General features: G+C 45.7%; 1 protein-coding gene across 1 annotated transcript in view; it reads right to left on the reverse strand.

Annotated features, from left to right (window-relative positions):
- The window catches only part of LOC106650587 (zwei Ig domain protein zig-8-like), a 142,500-nt gene that overhangs the window by 37,868 nt on the left and 87,761 nt on the right, over positions 1–16,871 (reverse strand). Inside the window, exons 3-4 of the mRNA XM_014368696.2 lie at positions 6,351–6,541; positions 2,338–2,499 (exon numbers count right to left, since the gene is read on the reverse strand). Coding sequence (XP_014224182.1) covers positions 2,338–2,499; positions 6,351–6,541 — 353 coding nt within the window. The remainder of the gene's footprint in view (positions 1–2,337; positions 2,500–6,350; positions 6,542–16,871) is intronic.

Raw genomic sequence — 16,871 nt, forward strand, 5'->3', positions numbered from 1 at the left:
GGCCGTTAACGCGTAAGAGGGATCAAGACTTTGAGCTATTTAACGCTAGCTCGAAGCACCTCGCGTTCGCTGCGTGAACCGAGCGGGGTGAAGAATTATCCATCTTTTGCTTTTGCTACAAACGACTTTCTCTTCTTCGCCGAGTTATATCAACATAATTCATCTCTCCTCGTTTTCTTTTCTTTCTTTTTTTTTTTTATTATCTCGGCTACGTAAAACCCCTCAAACGTCGAAGTAGGCAGGCAGGCAGGCAGATGCGCGGCACGGCACAGAGCTCGCAAGGGATAGTTTGCTTCACGCGGAAAACAAACGGACGAGCCGAGAGAGGGTAGTGTATTATAAGCTGCTACGATGGTTTTAACGAGACGCTCGAGAATTTCGAGAGTTTGCAGCTCTGCAACTTTTTAACTTTTTTCTTCGTAGGTTTTTTTTGTGTAAGTTTTCTTCGAAGGCCGCATTTCGAGTGAGAGAGAGAGAGAGAGAGAGAGAAACAGAGATGAGCGAGCATAAGAGATAATGACGCGCGGGCGTTAGGAAAATGCTTCTTTATTCTTCTGGTCGAAAAAGACAACGAGAGGGAAAGAAGATGAGATGACGAGTTCATTTTTTTCCGCGCAACTTTGCATATTTATATTTATCCTATATTTATACACGCACAGCTATAGTACTGCAGCTGTGTAGTATGTATGCACTGGTACTATACACGCTCGCTCTTTCTTATTAAGCACTTTTTCCCGACGACGCGATTTCTCTCCTCTAGCTTCTGCAGCAGCTCTTGGTGTTGGCCCGCTTCTGGCCTTGTAAATTATTTTCTACGCGGATGAATATAGCTTCGGTTCAGCTTAAAAATTCTATTAAACTTGGAGCTCTACTCTCTACCTCTCATTTTTTTCCTCCGCAAGCTCGTGCACTTCTCCGCAAGCTCGCGTATTATCACGGTATGTCGCTGGCGTCGCGTGCTGCCGTATGAATATCATCGGCATAACAGCCACTTGCACACACACCCATACACAGACACATAGAATATCCATGACCGTGGGTGCGAGCTGCAACCTTGCATCGCACCTTATATAGCTAAAGCTCTCTCCTCCTCACTCTCCCTCTCTTTTTTGCGCTCCCGGCGAGCTTTAAATGTTAATCATATGTGCGCGCGCGGTTTTTATATTGGATTGTCTAGCGCTCGTAGAAATTTCTGCTGATGCGTGCGTGCCGCCCCTCTCGAGCGTCAAATCACCCTAATATCGCGGCTTGCGGGCTCTTAACCGACGAAGTGAAATTAGATTTTTTTGCGCTCCTTACCCCGCAGTGATATTAATATTGCCTTTATGCTTTTGATCCCCGCGTTAGCAATGACATTTAGCGGGATTCTCCCAGTGGCGCGAACAGACGTACATAAAAGGAAAAGGGAACAGAGATGGAGTCGAAAAAAGTTGCTCCAACTTATAGAGAGAGTACGCGGAAGGAAAGATTATGGATGGATATATAAGGACGAAGCGACCGTGTGCGCGCGCGCGTGATCGAATAATCGGAAATCTTCAATCTTTCAATGGGCCAAATGAATTGAGTCATCGTCGCCGGTTAAAGTTTCGAACTAATGGCCGACACTAATAGAGTTAAAATCGTCATCGATCCGTCGAGCGATTTGCAACGGTATATAATGGATAAGTCAAATTGTTCGATTAAGATTTTCCGAGACATATTCAAGCTTGAGAAATTCATCGAGTCGAGGATATATAGAGCGCGACGAGGCAGGCAGACTTTGGAAGACTCGAGAAGCGGCGATCCCATCGACCGTGTTGTCGCCCGAGCCAAAAGACTAAAAATAAAGAGAATAAATATAAGAAGTAAGAAGTTTTCAAGTTCAGCTTTGCGAGGGGGGGGGGCGACGCCGACGACGTCTGCTATAAGAGAAAGGGGGACAAGTTGGCAGTGTGCAGCCGTCGAGAGTCGCTGCTCGTCGGATATCCGTCGCCGTCGAATTAATAGCAAGGATAGCTGATATTGTGTGGGTGATGGATATATATTTCGTAGACGAAAGTTTTTTTTTCCGCACGCGCCGAGTCACCGCCAATCGCAGCCGAGAGACGCGTCGATGCGCGCCACGGAATTTCCCTCAAGATGGCCACTCGAAGGTTCATTTGCCTATGCAGGAGAAGGCGAGCCACTCAATCCTGCCTCTCGAATTTCCACGAGTTGCAGTTGTCGAGTCGTCGCTCTCTCTCTCTTCTCGACTCGTCGTCGTTGCTCGTGTATAAATACGCGCTCGACTAGCCATTCGAGTGCCTCGAGGCCGCTATAGGTCCGCATTGTTTCTCTCATCGTCGTCGGAGCACTTACCTGACATTCGTAGGTGCCGTTGTCCCTCTCCTGGACGTACTTGATCTGTAGCGTCCAATCGTCGGAGCCCTCGGGATGCAGCACCTGGAAGCGCTCGTCGTTCGTATACGTGAACATCGAACTGGTGAGGACGTGCCAGTCCCTGCGCCTTATCCACGATATCTGCTCGACAGAAAAAAAAAACAGAAGAAAGATAAGACCATAAATATCAGTTGCACCCATGAATGTATGTATGCAGAGAGTAAATAATCAAGCAAGCCCGCGAGTTAAGCAACGCGTTCTTGTTACGTGGCCTGCAGCCGGTGCATGTGTACGATACGAGTGCGGTAAATTACTATAATCGGTCGGTCGCGCGCGCGCGCAGCGCAGCAGCACGTGAGCGATGATCAAAGAGGCCATACAGCGCCCCGCATCGTGCGCTTGTGTGTGCTCGTGTGTGTGTGTATATAACTGGCTGGGTGTTATAATTTTTACGAGTTGCGATAGTATACGGCCGGGGATGGTTCGGAGGCACGCGAGACGAGAATAAATGAAGACATGCTGTGTTGTTGTTGCACACGTATGGCTATGCATACTAGTAGCTCGGTCTAGCCCAAAGCCTAGCCGTGTTGTTTCGAGCGCCTCGACTTGTATGTCCCGCGACTTTCGATCGCGCAGCACGCGTTGCACACTCACACACACATATACTCGCACACACGAGTCGAATTATTCCGATAAAATTACGGCCACCGCATGAGGCAGAGAGCGGCGCGTGCAGCATGAGCCACGAGAACTCGAGTGCGCAGTGTGCGGCGCATGCAATACGGCTCGCGACCGCATGCAGCTATACTACTTGCTGCACACACACACACGGCGCGCGCGAGCTTTATTTACGATCGTCCAAGTTTTCTCTCTCTCTCGATGTTGCACACTACTACTAGTACTGCGTCGTTGCAAGTTTCGCTCGCGAGCTCGAGAGCTGCAAATATAATTTGAACGTTGATCGATCGCCGGAGGCGGCCCCGCGGAGCTCTAAGATCCATCAACGGAGAACCTTCGCCGACGATTTATCAATTACGATCAATTACCGAGAGCGAGCTTGCGAGGCGCACAACACAACGCGACGCAGCTATATTTATATCGTGCTGCACACGTTGCAACTATATAGCACCGGCTGCGCGCATTGCATTGTACATGAACGAGCGCGCGCGCATACATATACACGCTACACAATAATGGAATTGCCGCCATTTCGATTCGGTTAATCAAATTAGAGCGTCACTCGCGTGGTCAGTAATTATAAATACCGTGTGTATACCACCAGCGGAGCCGGCTGCTTTTGTGTGCAATACGATTTTGCGTTTATTTGTTTTTAGCTTAGAGAATAGCAGTTATAGCACTACGGCGTAGCGCTACAGCAGCGAGATCGTTATATAGCACCTTGTATATATACCGCACGCATATGCCGAGAGCTAATATATTATAGCGTGTTTAGCGCGCTGCGAGAGGTCAGCGATCGCGTTATATGAAACAGCTCGAAAAAGTGGAGAGGAAAAAAAATCCTCGCATGTATAGCTCGCGCACACAACCTACGTGCACACGTAAGTGAAATCAATACTCGCAAGCTCGTGTGCTCGCTATTATAGACGCGCGCGCGGCCAAACTTTACGGACCGTACTATACTACATGAGTGCTTTGTTTATTTTTACCCAACGCTATAGATGACAATTAAGGGCCAAGTGGAGTTGGTGAACTTGGTGGTGCGATTCGCATAAGCGAGTCGCGCAAGTACACTTAAAAAGCCATTCGCCGAGCTAATCGAGCAAGTCTAGTATAGCAGCCGCTGGCGCGCCTCGTGATGGATTAGCTTTCTCTCTCGCTCTCTGTCTTGCGCGTCGCTTATAATTTGGCCTCGAGTCGAAAATCGCCGAGGCAGTGACTTTACAAAGCTTTCCGGTCATTTGTTCCGACGATTCGTGCGCCGCGCGCATAACATAGCAGCTGTAGCCCCGTAAGCTCGCGACCCTCGGCAATCACGTTCAATTCACCAACTTATATTGCACTGCCTGCGCCTCGGTGGTATACTAGCTAGTACTAGTGTACAACGCATAAATGGTAGTGTAAGGATGTGCAATCCGGCAAGGGCTTGTTAAGGTCCTCGGAAATATGCGCCCGCGCGCGCGCTAAGACTCGAGAGGGTATAACATACAGTACGCCCGAAACGTCGGCCCGCCACTCGCGAGCTGTTTGCCAGTCACGAGCTACCGCTACTATGCACACACACACAGAGTAGCGAGAGGAAGATAGCTTTTGAATAATGTTTCGAGCTCGCGATCCGTGTAAGTAGTTATTGTTGTGCAGTTTCAGCCGGATGTATACCTATACGTGTATACGTATAACTGCCTCGAGCGCACACAGAGGCGCCTACTGGCATATACGGCTCACATCCTGGGTGCTGTAGCTATATAAACCCGCCACGCGCGTTACCTATATTATATAGCGTATATAGCATGAGTAAATAATATCTGCCCCATATATACCCGTGTAAGCCTGTTCTTATAAGTTCCACGCATAATAAGCTAAAGCGGCGAAATCTAGGCAAGCTTCAATTGTAACACTCGTAGAGTAGGCTTCTCTCTCTCTCTCTCGCAGCCGCCCCTTTGAAATCCGCGCAGCAATATTCGACCGAACGGATACTTTATCAGCTGGAGGACTATAGTATAGCTACAGGAACGATATTCTACTCGAAATCACCCGTGTGAACGTGTTCCGTTTTCAAACCCGTTAATACCGCGTGACCGACTGATTTTACGGTAGTTTCCAAACGCGCTCACGATCTGCTGCTGCTGCGCATCGCGTCCGCATGATTCAATGCCAGTACGAAATTTTTAATTAAGAAATTCCCCCTTTATTTTCGGCTGCACGCGGAAAAGAGATAGAGGCGAAAGAGAGTTCCTGCTTTTTCCTTTGCTATTGGAATTACGATCCGCAGAGAGTATAGCGACGATGTAAAACACCCGGCCAAGGTTTGCCCTCTTTCCCTCTCTTTCTTGATGAAGCGTGCCGCGGGAAAGAATCGCTATTATTCGCGTTCAAAGTAAATTATCGAGACCGTGCGCGCTGCGCAAAGAAGCTGCAGCTGGGAGCACGCGTGTCTGCGTGAGAAAAAGCGAGAGCGAGAAAGAGAGGGTGGAGCTTCAGCGCTAGCTGGGAAAAATCTGAATTTAATTTCGAAACTCGAGGCTCGGCTCGGAGCTCTCTCTCTCTCTCTCTCTCTCTCTCGCTCGCGCGCGATTGAACTCGATCCCAAGCTTGAGCTGGCATGGTGGGTAGCAGTAGTAAAACGCGAGGCGCGCCCGCTGCTGAAAAGCGAGCAATTGATCTTACGGTGCGCGCCAGCAGCGTATAGCAGCAGCAGTAGCAGCAGCAGCAGCGGGTCATCGACCACAAGTTGCTCCAGAATACGTACGCGCGCAAAAGCCCTCGCGCTATAGCTCTCGCTCTGTTTTTACGTATATCTCTCTCACATACTCTACTGCTACGCTGCGTTACGTGGGTGTATACATATATATTTTAAAGCTGGCCACAGCTCGGTGATTTATTTTACGAAAAATAATGCGAGAGCTATGGGCCACGCTCACGGCTCTGCTGCTGCGAGTGCAAAAACGCGTCGAGTTATTTGTGCCCCTGCGTTCTCGTATACGTATACACATGCACGCGGGCGAGCTCGAGAGCGAGCGTAAAACATTGCGTGTAATTTCGTACGTACACACGGACGAGCGAGCATACACCCATGCGCACGCAATTCCGATGGGAAATCGCGCGTATCTATAAAGCACATAGAAATTCGATTATATTCGAGCGGCGTTTCGATCGTGATCGTCGTCGTCGCCCCTCGCGCACTTACCGTATTACGCGGTACACCTACATATGTACACAGAGGATCGTGCGCACGCGAGAATTCAGGTCAAAATGTAGATGGCGATCTCAATTAATAAACGCGAAAAGAGTATCGAGAAAGTTGCGTTTCATACCTCGGCATCGGAGACTGTCCTCTCGGCTAAGTTGCGCACTTTGCAGTGCAGAAAGGCCGTGCCGCCCAGCTGTACCGTGACGTTCGTCACGGTGTTGTTCTCGTTCGCCTCGTTCACCCGCTGCAGCTCGTCCAGATTGCTGTACCACAGGGCCTTCCAGTCCGACGGTATGCTGTAGGGTATCCGCCGATCTGCAAAAATAACGTCAAACGTTTACGTCAACACATGTAGGTTTCGGTCGAATATAGCTATTACTATAATAATAATAATAGTAATACGAAACATTTATAGTCTTTGGCTTATACAATATTTTGACTGAGCGGGGCTAGTGCGGCTGTACGTAGCTTGTAATGTATGATATTATATATAATATATATATACGTAGGCGGGCCCCTGCAGCACGAGAACCGCAAAAGTACTAGAACCCATATCTCTCGGCCGACTCGAGCTGGTAGTAGTAGTAGGTAGGTAGCGGTACGGCGCGCGGCAACGAACGTACTTGTGGCGACGAAAACGTTTGTTCTGCGTCCTCCTCCTCCTCCTCTGCCCCCTGCTTCAAGCCCTCAGCCTCGAGCAGCACGACTGTACTGCACAGAAGCTCATATATTTCGGCCTCGCGCGCTGTCGCATTGTTCTTGCCCTAAACTCGCTCGTTTCCCTCTTACACCGCTTTTCTCGCTCTCTCCCTCGCACTCCCCCCCCCCCCCCCNCCCCCCCCCGTACTCTCTCTCTTTCTCTCTCTCTCTCTCTCTCTCTGGCTCTACATATATACGTTGTATAGAAAATCCAGTCGTATTATACACATATATTTAAGTAAACGCGCTCGAGCTGGTGCTCTGTAGCTTGCTCACGCGCGCGTGTACATGTATAATATGAAATAGCGCTGAGACGAAAAAAAAGGAGAGAGAGAGAGAGAGAGAAAGAGAAAAAAAGGTCACGGAGCTTTTAAATCGCTTACCACGGCAAGTTGTTTATCAAAGCCGATCTTGCACGCGCGTGCACAGCTCTCTTGGAGCATATACACCACGTGCTATATACCTTACGTGTTTATTCGGAGGTAGGAGAGGGGGAACGAGAGAGAGAGAGAAAAAAAACATCGTCAGCCGCGAATAAGGCAAGTGTCAGAAACACAGGAAAAAGCGAGTCTCGCCCAGTTTTTTTTCTTTCTCTCTTTTTTTTTATTTTATTTTTTTTTTTTTTTTTTNTCGTTCATGATAACAATTTTTTTTTTTTTTTTTTTTTTTCATATTTCTGCCCGATACCGCTGTGATATACTTCCCGCGTGTGCACACGTTCCATTTGCATTTCTATTTTTCTTCCAATTTTCCGAGCTTTGATCTTCGACTTTGATTGGCTTCTCACGCTTGCGCGCACGACTGCTGCTGCAGCAGCTCGCCCCATAAGCTCGTGTTCGCACGTCTAATTAGCCGACCGATAAAATTTACCCCCAGAGGTACTTTCACCCGTGTAAAACCTAATTCGAGGTTTCCAAGAGTAAATATGGAAGGCGTATTTCAACGAAATTCTTGTGCATCATCACAAAGCAAGCCACAATTTTTTCTGGGAGCAATCAATATCATATATATTAAAGCACTGCACAGTCACACACATACACACACGCGAGCGCCAAAAAGCTCGACGCTCTTTGAAAGCACACGTATGTACATTTAGCGGGTAATCCCGCGAAGGCCATTACTCTTTTCATAGCTCGTTGCAGTGGACAGTATAAAGGGCCGTGGGATTGAGCGCTCTGCATAGCCCGCGGCTCTTTCGAAACAATAATTAATATTATTACTCCTACTCTCGGCCATATGACGCGATTTATGATAATGATATATATATATATATATAAAAAACAGAGAAAAGTGCGGCGCGTCGCTTATCTCGTCGCGAGTATCTTTTTGTTTTCGTTTCGCTAGCGCAAGTCGCGCAGTGCTCGACGTTTAGCCGCGCGAATTTACCTTTAACTGAAATATATGGCGAGAGTACAGCTCGCTGCTTTCCCTCTCTCTCTCTCTCTCTTTGCGAACAAACGTGAGTATAACAAAGTGGCCCGTGTGCTTGCTGAGCGCGCGCTTGTTATCATCGGGTGACTGCATTATTTTCTCTCTATATACTCTACGTACGTTATATATAGCGTTTAAGCGCTGTCGCATGTGTCTGTGTTCGTGTGTGTATGTACGTGTGTATGTGTGTGCTTTGCAGCGGGCGAGCATGATGTTACGTGATTTATAATAACGCGTTTCGCTTGCCTGACCGAGCGCCTTTTTCCCCTTTTCGCTCGCACGGATATATCGCTCGTTAATTATGTGCGCCTATAGCTGCTTTTGGTAAAAAATTACATCCCCTCCCAACTCGATGCCTCTTTCTCTCTTTCACGATCCTCGCTGTTGCTGCTGCTTGACTCGTGCATTCCGATTGATTTTTCATCAAAATTCCGATCGCGCGTTACGTTGCCTACCTATGTACGCTCTTGCCATACAGGTATGTCGTTTTTTCTCGGGTAAATACTCCCAAAGTAAAGAATGCGTTGGGGAAAAGCCGTGAAATATATTACGTATTGCTGCGCGCTGCTCTATACAGACGCTTTATTATAGATACATAAAGTTTGGCTCCGACCGATACAGATAGGCGTGTCCGATTGAGTGGAATACATTCGCAAGCTGCTTCGTATTATGCATATAGATGTATTAGGACACTGCACTCGTGTACACGATAACAGGTTGAGCGGTTTTACGAGCCGACGACTCCTGTGATCTTCCTTCCAGAATTTCGACGGCGGTCTTAGTGATAACCCGAGAAAGCCATCCCACCGAGAGAGCAATTATCGATCATTTCGGCATGTAGTTTTTTTCTCTGCGCTGTATACGGGATGAAGGAAAAAGTTGGGAATAAAATTTATCTTTTAAGGAGTTGCACGGCGCGTGTGTAGCATAAACGATTGTTCATACTTTTTCGAAGTGGGATTTCGCAAAGGGTTAATGAATTAATTTGCGAAGGGTAAATGAGTTAATGAATTTTTTATGCTTTTCGATGCGTATTAAAACTTGCGATTCACTCGGTTATCACATTTTTTATTAGTCCTTATCGGGGGTTTTAAGAGCCTCGAGACTTGTAAGTCAAATAGAGAACTTTGAAATGAAAATAAGAACTTTTTTTTAAATTTTGATAGATTAAAAAAATTTCTAACTTGAATCGTTCGCGCGCGCGCGGTTTGCAGTAAAATCTGAAAAAAGCGAAGTAGGGAACAGTCACGTCTCAACTTATTTTTTTTACGCATAATAAGAAAGAGAATAAGAAATTAATTTATATTTTTTTTTCTTACCACTCTAAAGAATAAGAAAAACTGGAAGTAATAATAATCTAATTCCGCGAAACATTTTCCACCCGCAAAGCATATAAAAGATATAAAACGGGCCGGTGCAAGCGAAAAGTAGATTTTTTCAATGTTTAACCGAGATTTACACCTCTAAAATAAAATGGAGAACAAAAAAAAAGCGATAGCACGGGAGGGTATAACAAACGTTGAATAAAGATATATCGTTTTTCATATTTAATTTGACACCTAAAACGATTTGCTCGAAAATACTTATTTAATAATTACGGGCGCGCTCGTGCTACATGGTGTACAAACGACCTGTACATAGGGTAGACTATCCGACAGACTACAGCAGAGCTCGGCGGTGAGAGAGGTGGCGCACGTGCAGCTGCTTTGGCCTAATAATCAATTATTAATCGGGCTTAATTAATAATTCCCTTTGATGTCGGGACGCGTATATTATGCTTTATAGTGGCAGAGTACGTCGTAAGCGCGCGCGCGCGCATGCGACATCCCCAAGCCTGATTCATTTGGCAAAGTTCTGTGCTGTGTACAGCGACGATCGGCGAGCGGAAATGCATTATTCAAACGCAAGCGAGAGGGAGAGAGGAAAGGGTGCGCGCGACAATTAAAATGTCAAATCTTGCGAAATAACCGAAAATCAAAGTCACGCGTACAGTTCATTGGAAAGTTTGGAGGAGTTACAGGCGCTACGTATTTACACGTGTAACGTCTGCATGAATGTATGCTAGCTCGTACATATATTTCGATTCGCGAGCCTTCGAAAGTTGCACGCGAGCGGATTCATCGACATTTTCCAGCGCGCAACTATTCACATACACGTATATATGCGCGCACGTAAACGACGATACGCGTCGTAAACATTTAGATATCGTATACCATACGTCTGTACTACATACACTGTATATGTATATAGGCGAGCTTGCAAGCTCGTACGTATTGTATACGTGTATACAGGTTGGAGTTGCTGTTGCCGCTGTGCTTACGCTCCTCGGGATACAGCGAAACGTCATTTCCATGACACGAGCTTGGGCGAGTTTGCGAACTTTTTTTGCCGTTTTGCGCGCACACGTCCTTCCCCTTTCTACCTTTATACACATACGCAACTATACACATGCCCTCGAGAGCGTTGCTCGAAACAATCACACACACGCGCTACCTCGTCGCAAACGTACTACATACACGTGGCCGGGCACGAGGTGTACGCGCGTTCGTCGTCTCGTGTCATCGGTCTCGCGCAGCACAGCAGTGCGCTAGCACTAGTACAGTTGCTCTGCGCCCGGCGCGTTCGCTATGTACGTTTTACACGGCCCCACGCGCATCGCAACTTTCCGAATGGCTCGTCGCTGTAACGTGTCTCTCCCTCTTTTCTATATCTCTACCTGTGGCGTATTTATATGTATATGCACGCGCATAGTCCATGCACTCGTGTATAAATTCATCAAAATCCGTCTGTGCTCGTATATAATATGTGCTCGCGTAGAGTCCCATATTATATTCGGGTCGAAGTTTAGCTTTGAATTGGATTTCGCGCACAGCTCACGTACGCGCGCGCCTCGCTACGAATGCGCATTATATAGATACGCGCCGCGTGAATTTAATATTTATTTGTTTACTTGGACGCGCCGGTGCGCCGTGTATCCGTACGTATTTAACGACATGATAGACGTATCGCGCGCGCGTACACACATAAGAGGATAATATTCATGAGAGATATCGTATGTATTCGCGCGCGCGCGCAAGCTCACAGCCCAAGGAAGTATACGCATCTGGCAGGGAGGATCGCTTCGTATGTACACACACTCGCACACACACATATAATACAGCAACGGAGTAACAGCTGGCAATACGTGTATATCTTACATGTTTAAGCTGCGCACATATACGTGTATTATACATCCGATCGCTTGTCTGAGCACACACACACGTGTCTATGTTATATGTGTGCGCGTCTGCTGATAAAGGTTGTGTATTTATTAACGATATAAACTGTTAATTGCTCCTGCACGATCTAGTTTATGTAACACGTTTAATGGCACGAGCTCGAGACGTAACTTCACATATAGATATATATTTTCTCCATCCCTCTCTCACTTTCGTCGGAGCGGATGCTGTATAAAGCACCTACCAGGCTATATAGTATGGGTAACAACATAAAAAGAAGAGGAGAGAAAGATGAGATAGATCGAGTGTACGTGTGAGCGCGAGGCGAAGGGCTGGGATGGCTAGGGGGCGGCGGCTGTATCTGTAGGGCAATATCGTCACGGTCTGAGAGACTGGCTGCAGCTAGCACTCATGGTGACAGTGAGAGAGAGAGAGAGAGAGAGAGAGAGAGTACGGGGCAAAAGGTAGTAATAGTCAGCCGAGCGAGCGAACATTTCGCCAGAGGTCGATGCGCACCAGTATACACTCTACACACCCACACACATACACACGTATACACGACTATATAGCACTGCCGTATATACATGTACGCGTGTTAGCTGCTACATGTATATTGTAGCGGGTGCGAGTAAGTAAGCTTTACGTCCTCGAGCTCTCCCATCTTCGTCATCTAGGGTAATTTTATCATCTATCTTATATTACGTTATATATAACATGGCAGAGCTGCGCCCCATCACCGCGCCAAGACACGTATCTTCGCGTGTCCGCTAGCTCTTCTCGAAATATATATGCGCGCGTTACGCCGTTGTATTTTGCAAGCTCGAGCTGTTTTTACGTTTATACACGTTATGGCGCGCGAATAAATATATTTATAAATATGACGAAACTGATGTATACACGTAGTAACATAGCGCGCCTACAATGTATAACAACGTATAGTTTAGCCGATGCTATGGGCGAATATCTCGAGTTGTGTTTTTTTACATCATCTTCCTTCTTTTCGTTTTTGTTGTTGTTGTCACTGTATATCTACGTGCTACTCGTCATGTACGATGTGTATTTTTGTGCAAGTGTTGAGATTCTGATAAACGACACGGAATCTGATAACGCCGCACAACCTCGTAGCTGTGTGTATATAAATATATGGAGCTGCAAAAGCGGAGAAAAAATCTAGCATAGTTCCGTTTCGCGTATACACAAACCCAAGCGCTCGTGTCTGTGAGCCCGTGTATATATTTCGATCGAAAAATGGAGAAAGAGACGTGTGCATACATATACACGCGGTGCGGAGCAAAGGAAGAGAAAAAGATGTTTCGTTGGGGGATGTTCGATATATTTATCATACGGGAGGCGGCGATGCGATGGCGGCGGCAGCAGTAACAGCAGCAGCAGCAGCAGCATCTTCAGCTCATACTCGAGATTCTCGGGGAAAATTTCTCGCTTGGATTTTTTCCCTTATATTTCACACTCGCGTGGGCGAAATTACACGGAAAAAAAGGAGGAAAAATTGAAGCTCGGGGAGCTTCACGCGTTCGCGCGCACACTGCACTCTCGAGTTTCATACCCAGAGACACTCGAATTATGTAAATGCGAGAGAGTGGGAGAGAGACGATGTTAAAGAACAAGATTAAATTTTTGATTACGTATATAGGTATAGCACGCGTAAATGTAGCGAAAGAAATTTTCTCTCGCCCCTACCTCAGCGGCGAATTGCATCGCAGCTCGAGGTACGAGAGCGAGAGTGCGCGCGATATATGAAGTACACACTCGAGGACGCGCGCGAGCTTGCGGCAGAACTCGCGCGCGCGCATCGCGGCTAAATACCGTGAAATATGTAGGCGGACGTTTTACAATAAAACGCGGGCGTATATATACGTGCAATTTTTATGAAAACAGTACTTATCGAGAATCGCCAGGCGAGACCGCAGAAAATGAGGCATAGAGAGCGAGAGGGAGAGCTAGCTGCGCATCGCCCGCTTTCCTATATTGACACGTTATAACTTTTATATATTTGTGCTAAACCACAATCGACAGCTATATACAATGAACTCGCGCGTTTTACCTAAGCTCCCGAACCGACGCTATTTTTATTCTGTATAATATCGCCGTGGGAGCACTGTGCAGCTGCCTTTGAATTATTTCAATTCGCTGAAATTTTGCTAAAATATCCCCCGATCGGCACGTGCAATGATAAGAATATACAATGAAGGACTCGCGTATTGCGGGTGTGAAATAAATATTCGATTGAAAATACATCGTCGAAAGGTACCGAACGAGTGGGTATTACAGTATGCAAAAATATCTACTTTTGTTACCATTTCGTTCGTAAACTAATGAGTTATTAGCTTCAAATTCGTTTTTCGAGGATTCTCTCTCTGACATGACACGAATCCGCGCGCATATTCATTTCGTTTACCCCAGAGACACAATTATACGGATTCGCTCGGAAAAACTCGAAAGCCAATAACTTTTTGGCGTATAAAAAAAGAGAGCGAACTAAATAATTCGGTAATACCCGTGCAGCGACTGGCTTGGCTATAGATTATATCCTTAATCGCTTAATTTAGATTTCAATAACGAGTTTGCTTGTATATGCTCCGCGTGTTTGAGCGCGTACGTATACACACATATAACGCTGAGAGCAGCAACAGCAGCAGCAATAATATTTGAATACCAGGCAGCGCGCGGGTGGACCGATATTCCGATTAAATCGTACAGAATGGATATACGTACGTATAGATAAAAAAAATTATCTTCGCTCGACTGGACTCGTATACAAGAAACTATTTCTGCAAAATTGTACGCTAGAAAATTTTTTAATTTTTCTAGATACATTTTTTCGTGAGTCAGTGGTACTATTAAACGGTTGCAAAATATCATATATGTTTCTGAGGGTGCTTATTCCCACAGTGGAGCTAGAACTAGTCTAAATTAACAATTTACCATAAAAAAAATGCAAATTTAACGAAAAAAACGTATTTTTACGTATATTTCAAATTGTGATTATTAATGTCATGCCAAGTCCGGTTATATGTAATCATTTTGACTTTGCCACTTGCAGATTTACGGATAAAGGTACTCGCCATCTAGTGGTAAATGTTGGTTTTAATTATGATTGAGTTTTTATACATGTTTTAAACAACTAAAACAAAAACTAAATCAGTATTGAAACATTAATTTTCAATCAAAATATTTCAATTTGAGTATATAATTGAATATTTTTGTTAATTTTTTCAGTTCAAGTAAGGTGTATGATTAAACTTTCATAGATTTTCGTGTAGATGATCTTGAAATAAGGAAAAATCAGTTACACTAATTTTATTCTCTGATTTATTCTTTGTTTTGCCAGAATTCTCTACCCTACACAATGGGCCATGATAAATTTCATGTAAAAAAAAAAATAACAAAATAAAAAATGTTGGTACTTCGCCACCGTTGCCGATCATCGTCTGCGTGCTCTTACGCACAACTGCTGAATTGCAACCAGTGACGCTTTTTACGCTTTCAACTTGTTCGATTACAGCTCGATCACCTCACAGCTGTATCGAGTTTTATCTAACTCGTAAATATCGCTACTTTTCCTCTTTCTTGTTTTTTTCCCCCCTTCTTTCCCTGCAGAAATCGACTATGTACAATGTGTACACTGTACAGCCACGAATGTTACATGCGCTACGCGACAAAGAGTATTTACGTTGTAACGCGATCGACGAGTGCAACACGCTGTCGCATACGTTTTTCTTGGTACAGGCTATGAACAAAGTGTAAAAAAAGTCGCGAGCGTAAATATACAGATCGACCGGCTGGCAGCGCGTACTATCGTTTCGCGCAAAATCGCCCGAGCTTACAGCCAGGCGTTATTTATACGCGAGCTTCCGTAACGATTTTAATGAAAAACTCGTCAAGTTCAAAAGTATACGCTATCATAGGCTTGCATGTAAAACGCGCGGACTAGTACTAGACGCGCGGCGAGCCCTGCAGCTGCGGTGCTGCGCGAGCACCTGTATAGTCAAGTGCAATACCTCCTTTTCTGATGATAGGTTGCGCGCAAGCTCTCATTTTCCTCGCTATTCATGGGTATTACGTATACGTGTATTTTACACTGCCCCTACCTGTGTTTGTGCTTTCTCTCTCTCTCTACTTTCTGCTGTATGCATATAGGATAAGTACTAAGGGGCTGCGTGCAGGGCCTCGTTCAAAAAGTACGCGCCAAATTACAGTCGCCCATCGAGACAAGCTTTACTCTTTCTCTATCGTGGATGTGAGTGGGTGTATGCGTGTATGGAAAATATCGATTTGTATACACCTATATGCATCGCGCTTGCTATACAGCCTTACTCAGGCTCTGCTCTGGGCGCGCTCAGCCGTGCAGTTATTCCAGTTAAATCTCTTTTTGCGAAATGCCCGTTTCTTTACTCCATTCTATTATACACTCGCGCGCGCGCACACACACACACACACACATCAATGTGCAGTATCCGAGTATATTATACGTGTTAGCGAGCTGAGCGAGCGAGTGAGTGAATGGATATACGCACGCATGCAGTTTGCACGGCACACATCTTTCTCCGGAGTTTGTTATTGCCCCACTCTTACGACTCGCGCCTGGGTATATCATGCTTTTCAATAGAGAACGCGCGTGGACTGCCGACTGCTGCTATTCTCGGAGCTTTCAATTACACGCGTGTGAGCGTACACATGTATGTGTGTGCTTGTATATCGTATGCAAGTGGTAAATAGAAATCCAAGCTGCGATATTCTGATCTGCATTTATTCGGTCGCATTGCACAACTATATACGAGCGTAATAACATTTTTCAAATATTTTTCAGGAAAAAGTTTAGGAATTCAATAAAACTATGAAGCTAACTCGATCGCTTGTTTGCGTGTGTACACACACACACACACACACGTTGAGCCTGGAAATCGTGCACACGTGTGCATATGCGCATTGTGCGTGTCCTGCAAAACTTATTACTCGGGTAGTCACTTGTAATCTGTCGCAGCCTCCTCCGAACAAGATTACTAACTGAACTTTTAATTAAAGCTCTATAATATAAGCGCGTGAGCGCGGCTGTGTGCGTGTACGCGTACAGTTTAATCCTCTCTCGAGAACGAAGCTGCTCGCTACACTTGCATCTCGCTGCACGTACATTTTGATAATTGGGATCCTTTTTTTTGTATTATTTCAAAGTCTCGCGCGTTTCAAGCTCGTGCCGAGGCTCTAAGCGCCGCGTACATAAATATGAACGATTTTCGACGGAAATTCGATCCGTCATAAATATTATGCCTCGGCTTTAC

The sequence above is a fragment of the Trichogramma pretiosum genome, unplaced genomic scaffold (assembly GCF_000599845.2).
Source record: "Trichogramma pretiosum strain Unisexual culture from Peru unplaced genomic scaffold, Tpre_2.0 scaffold5, whole genome shotgun sequence".
Lineage (NCBI taxonomy): Eukaryota > Metazoa > Arthropoda > Insecta > Hymenoptera > Trichogrammatidae > Trichogramma > Trichogramma pretiosum.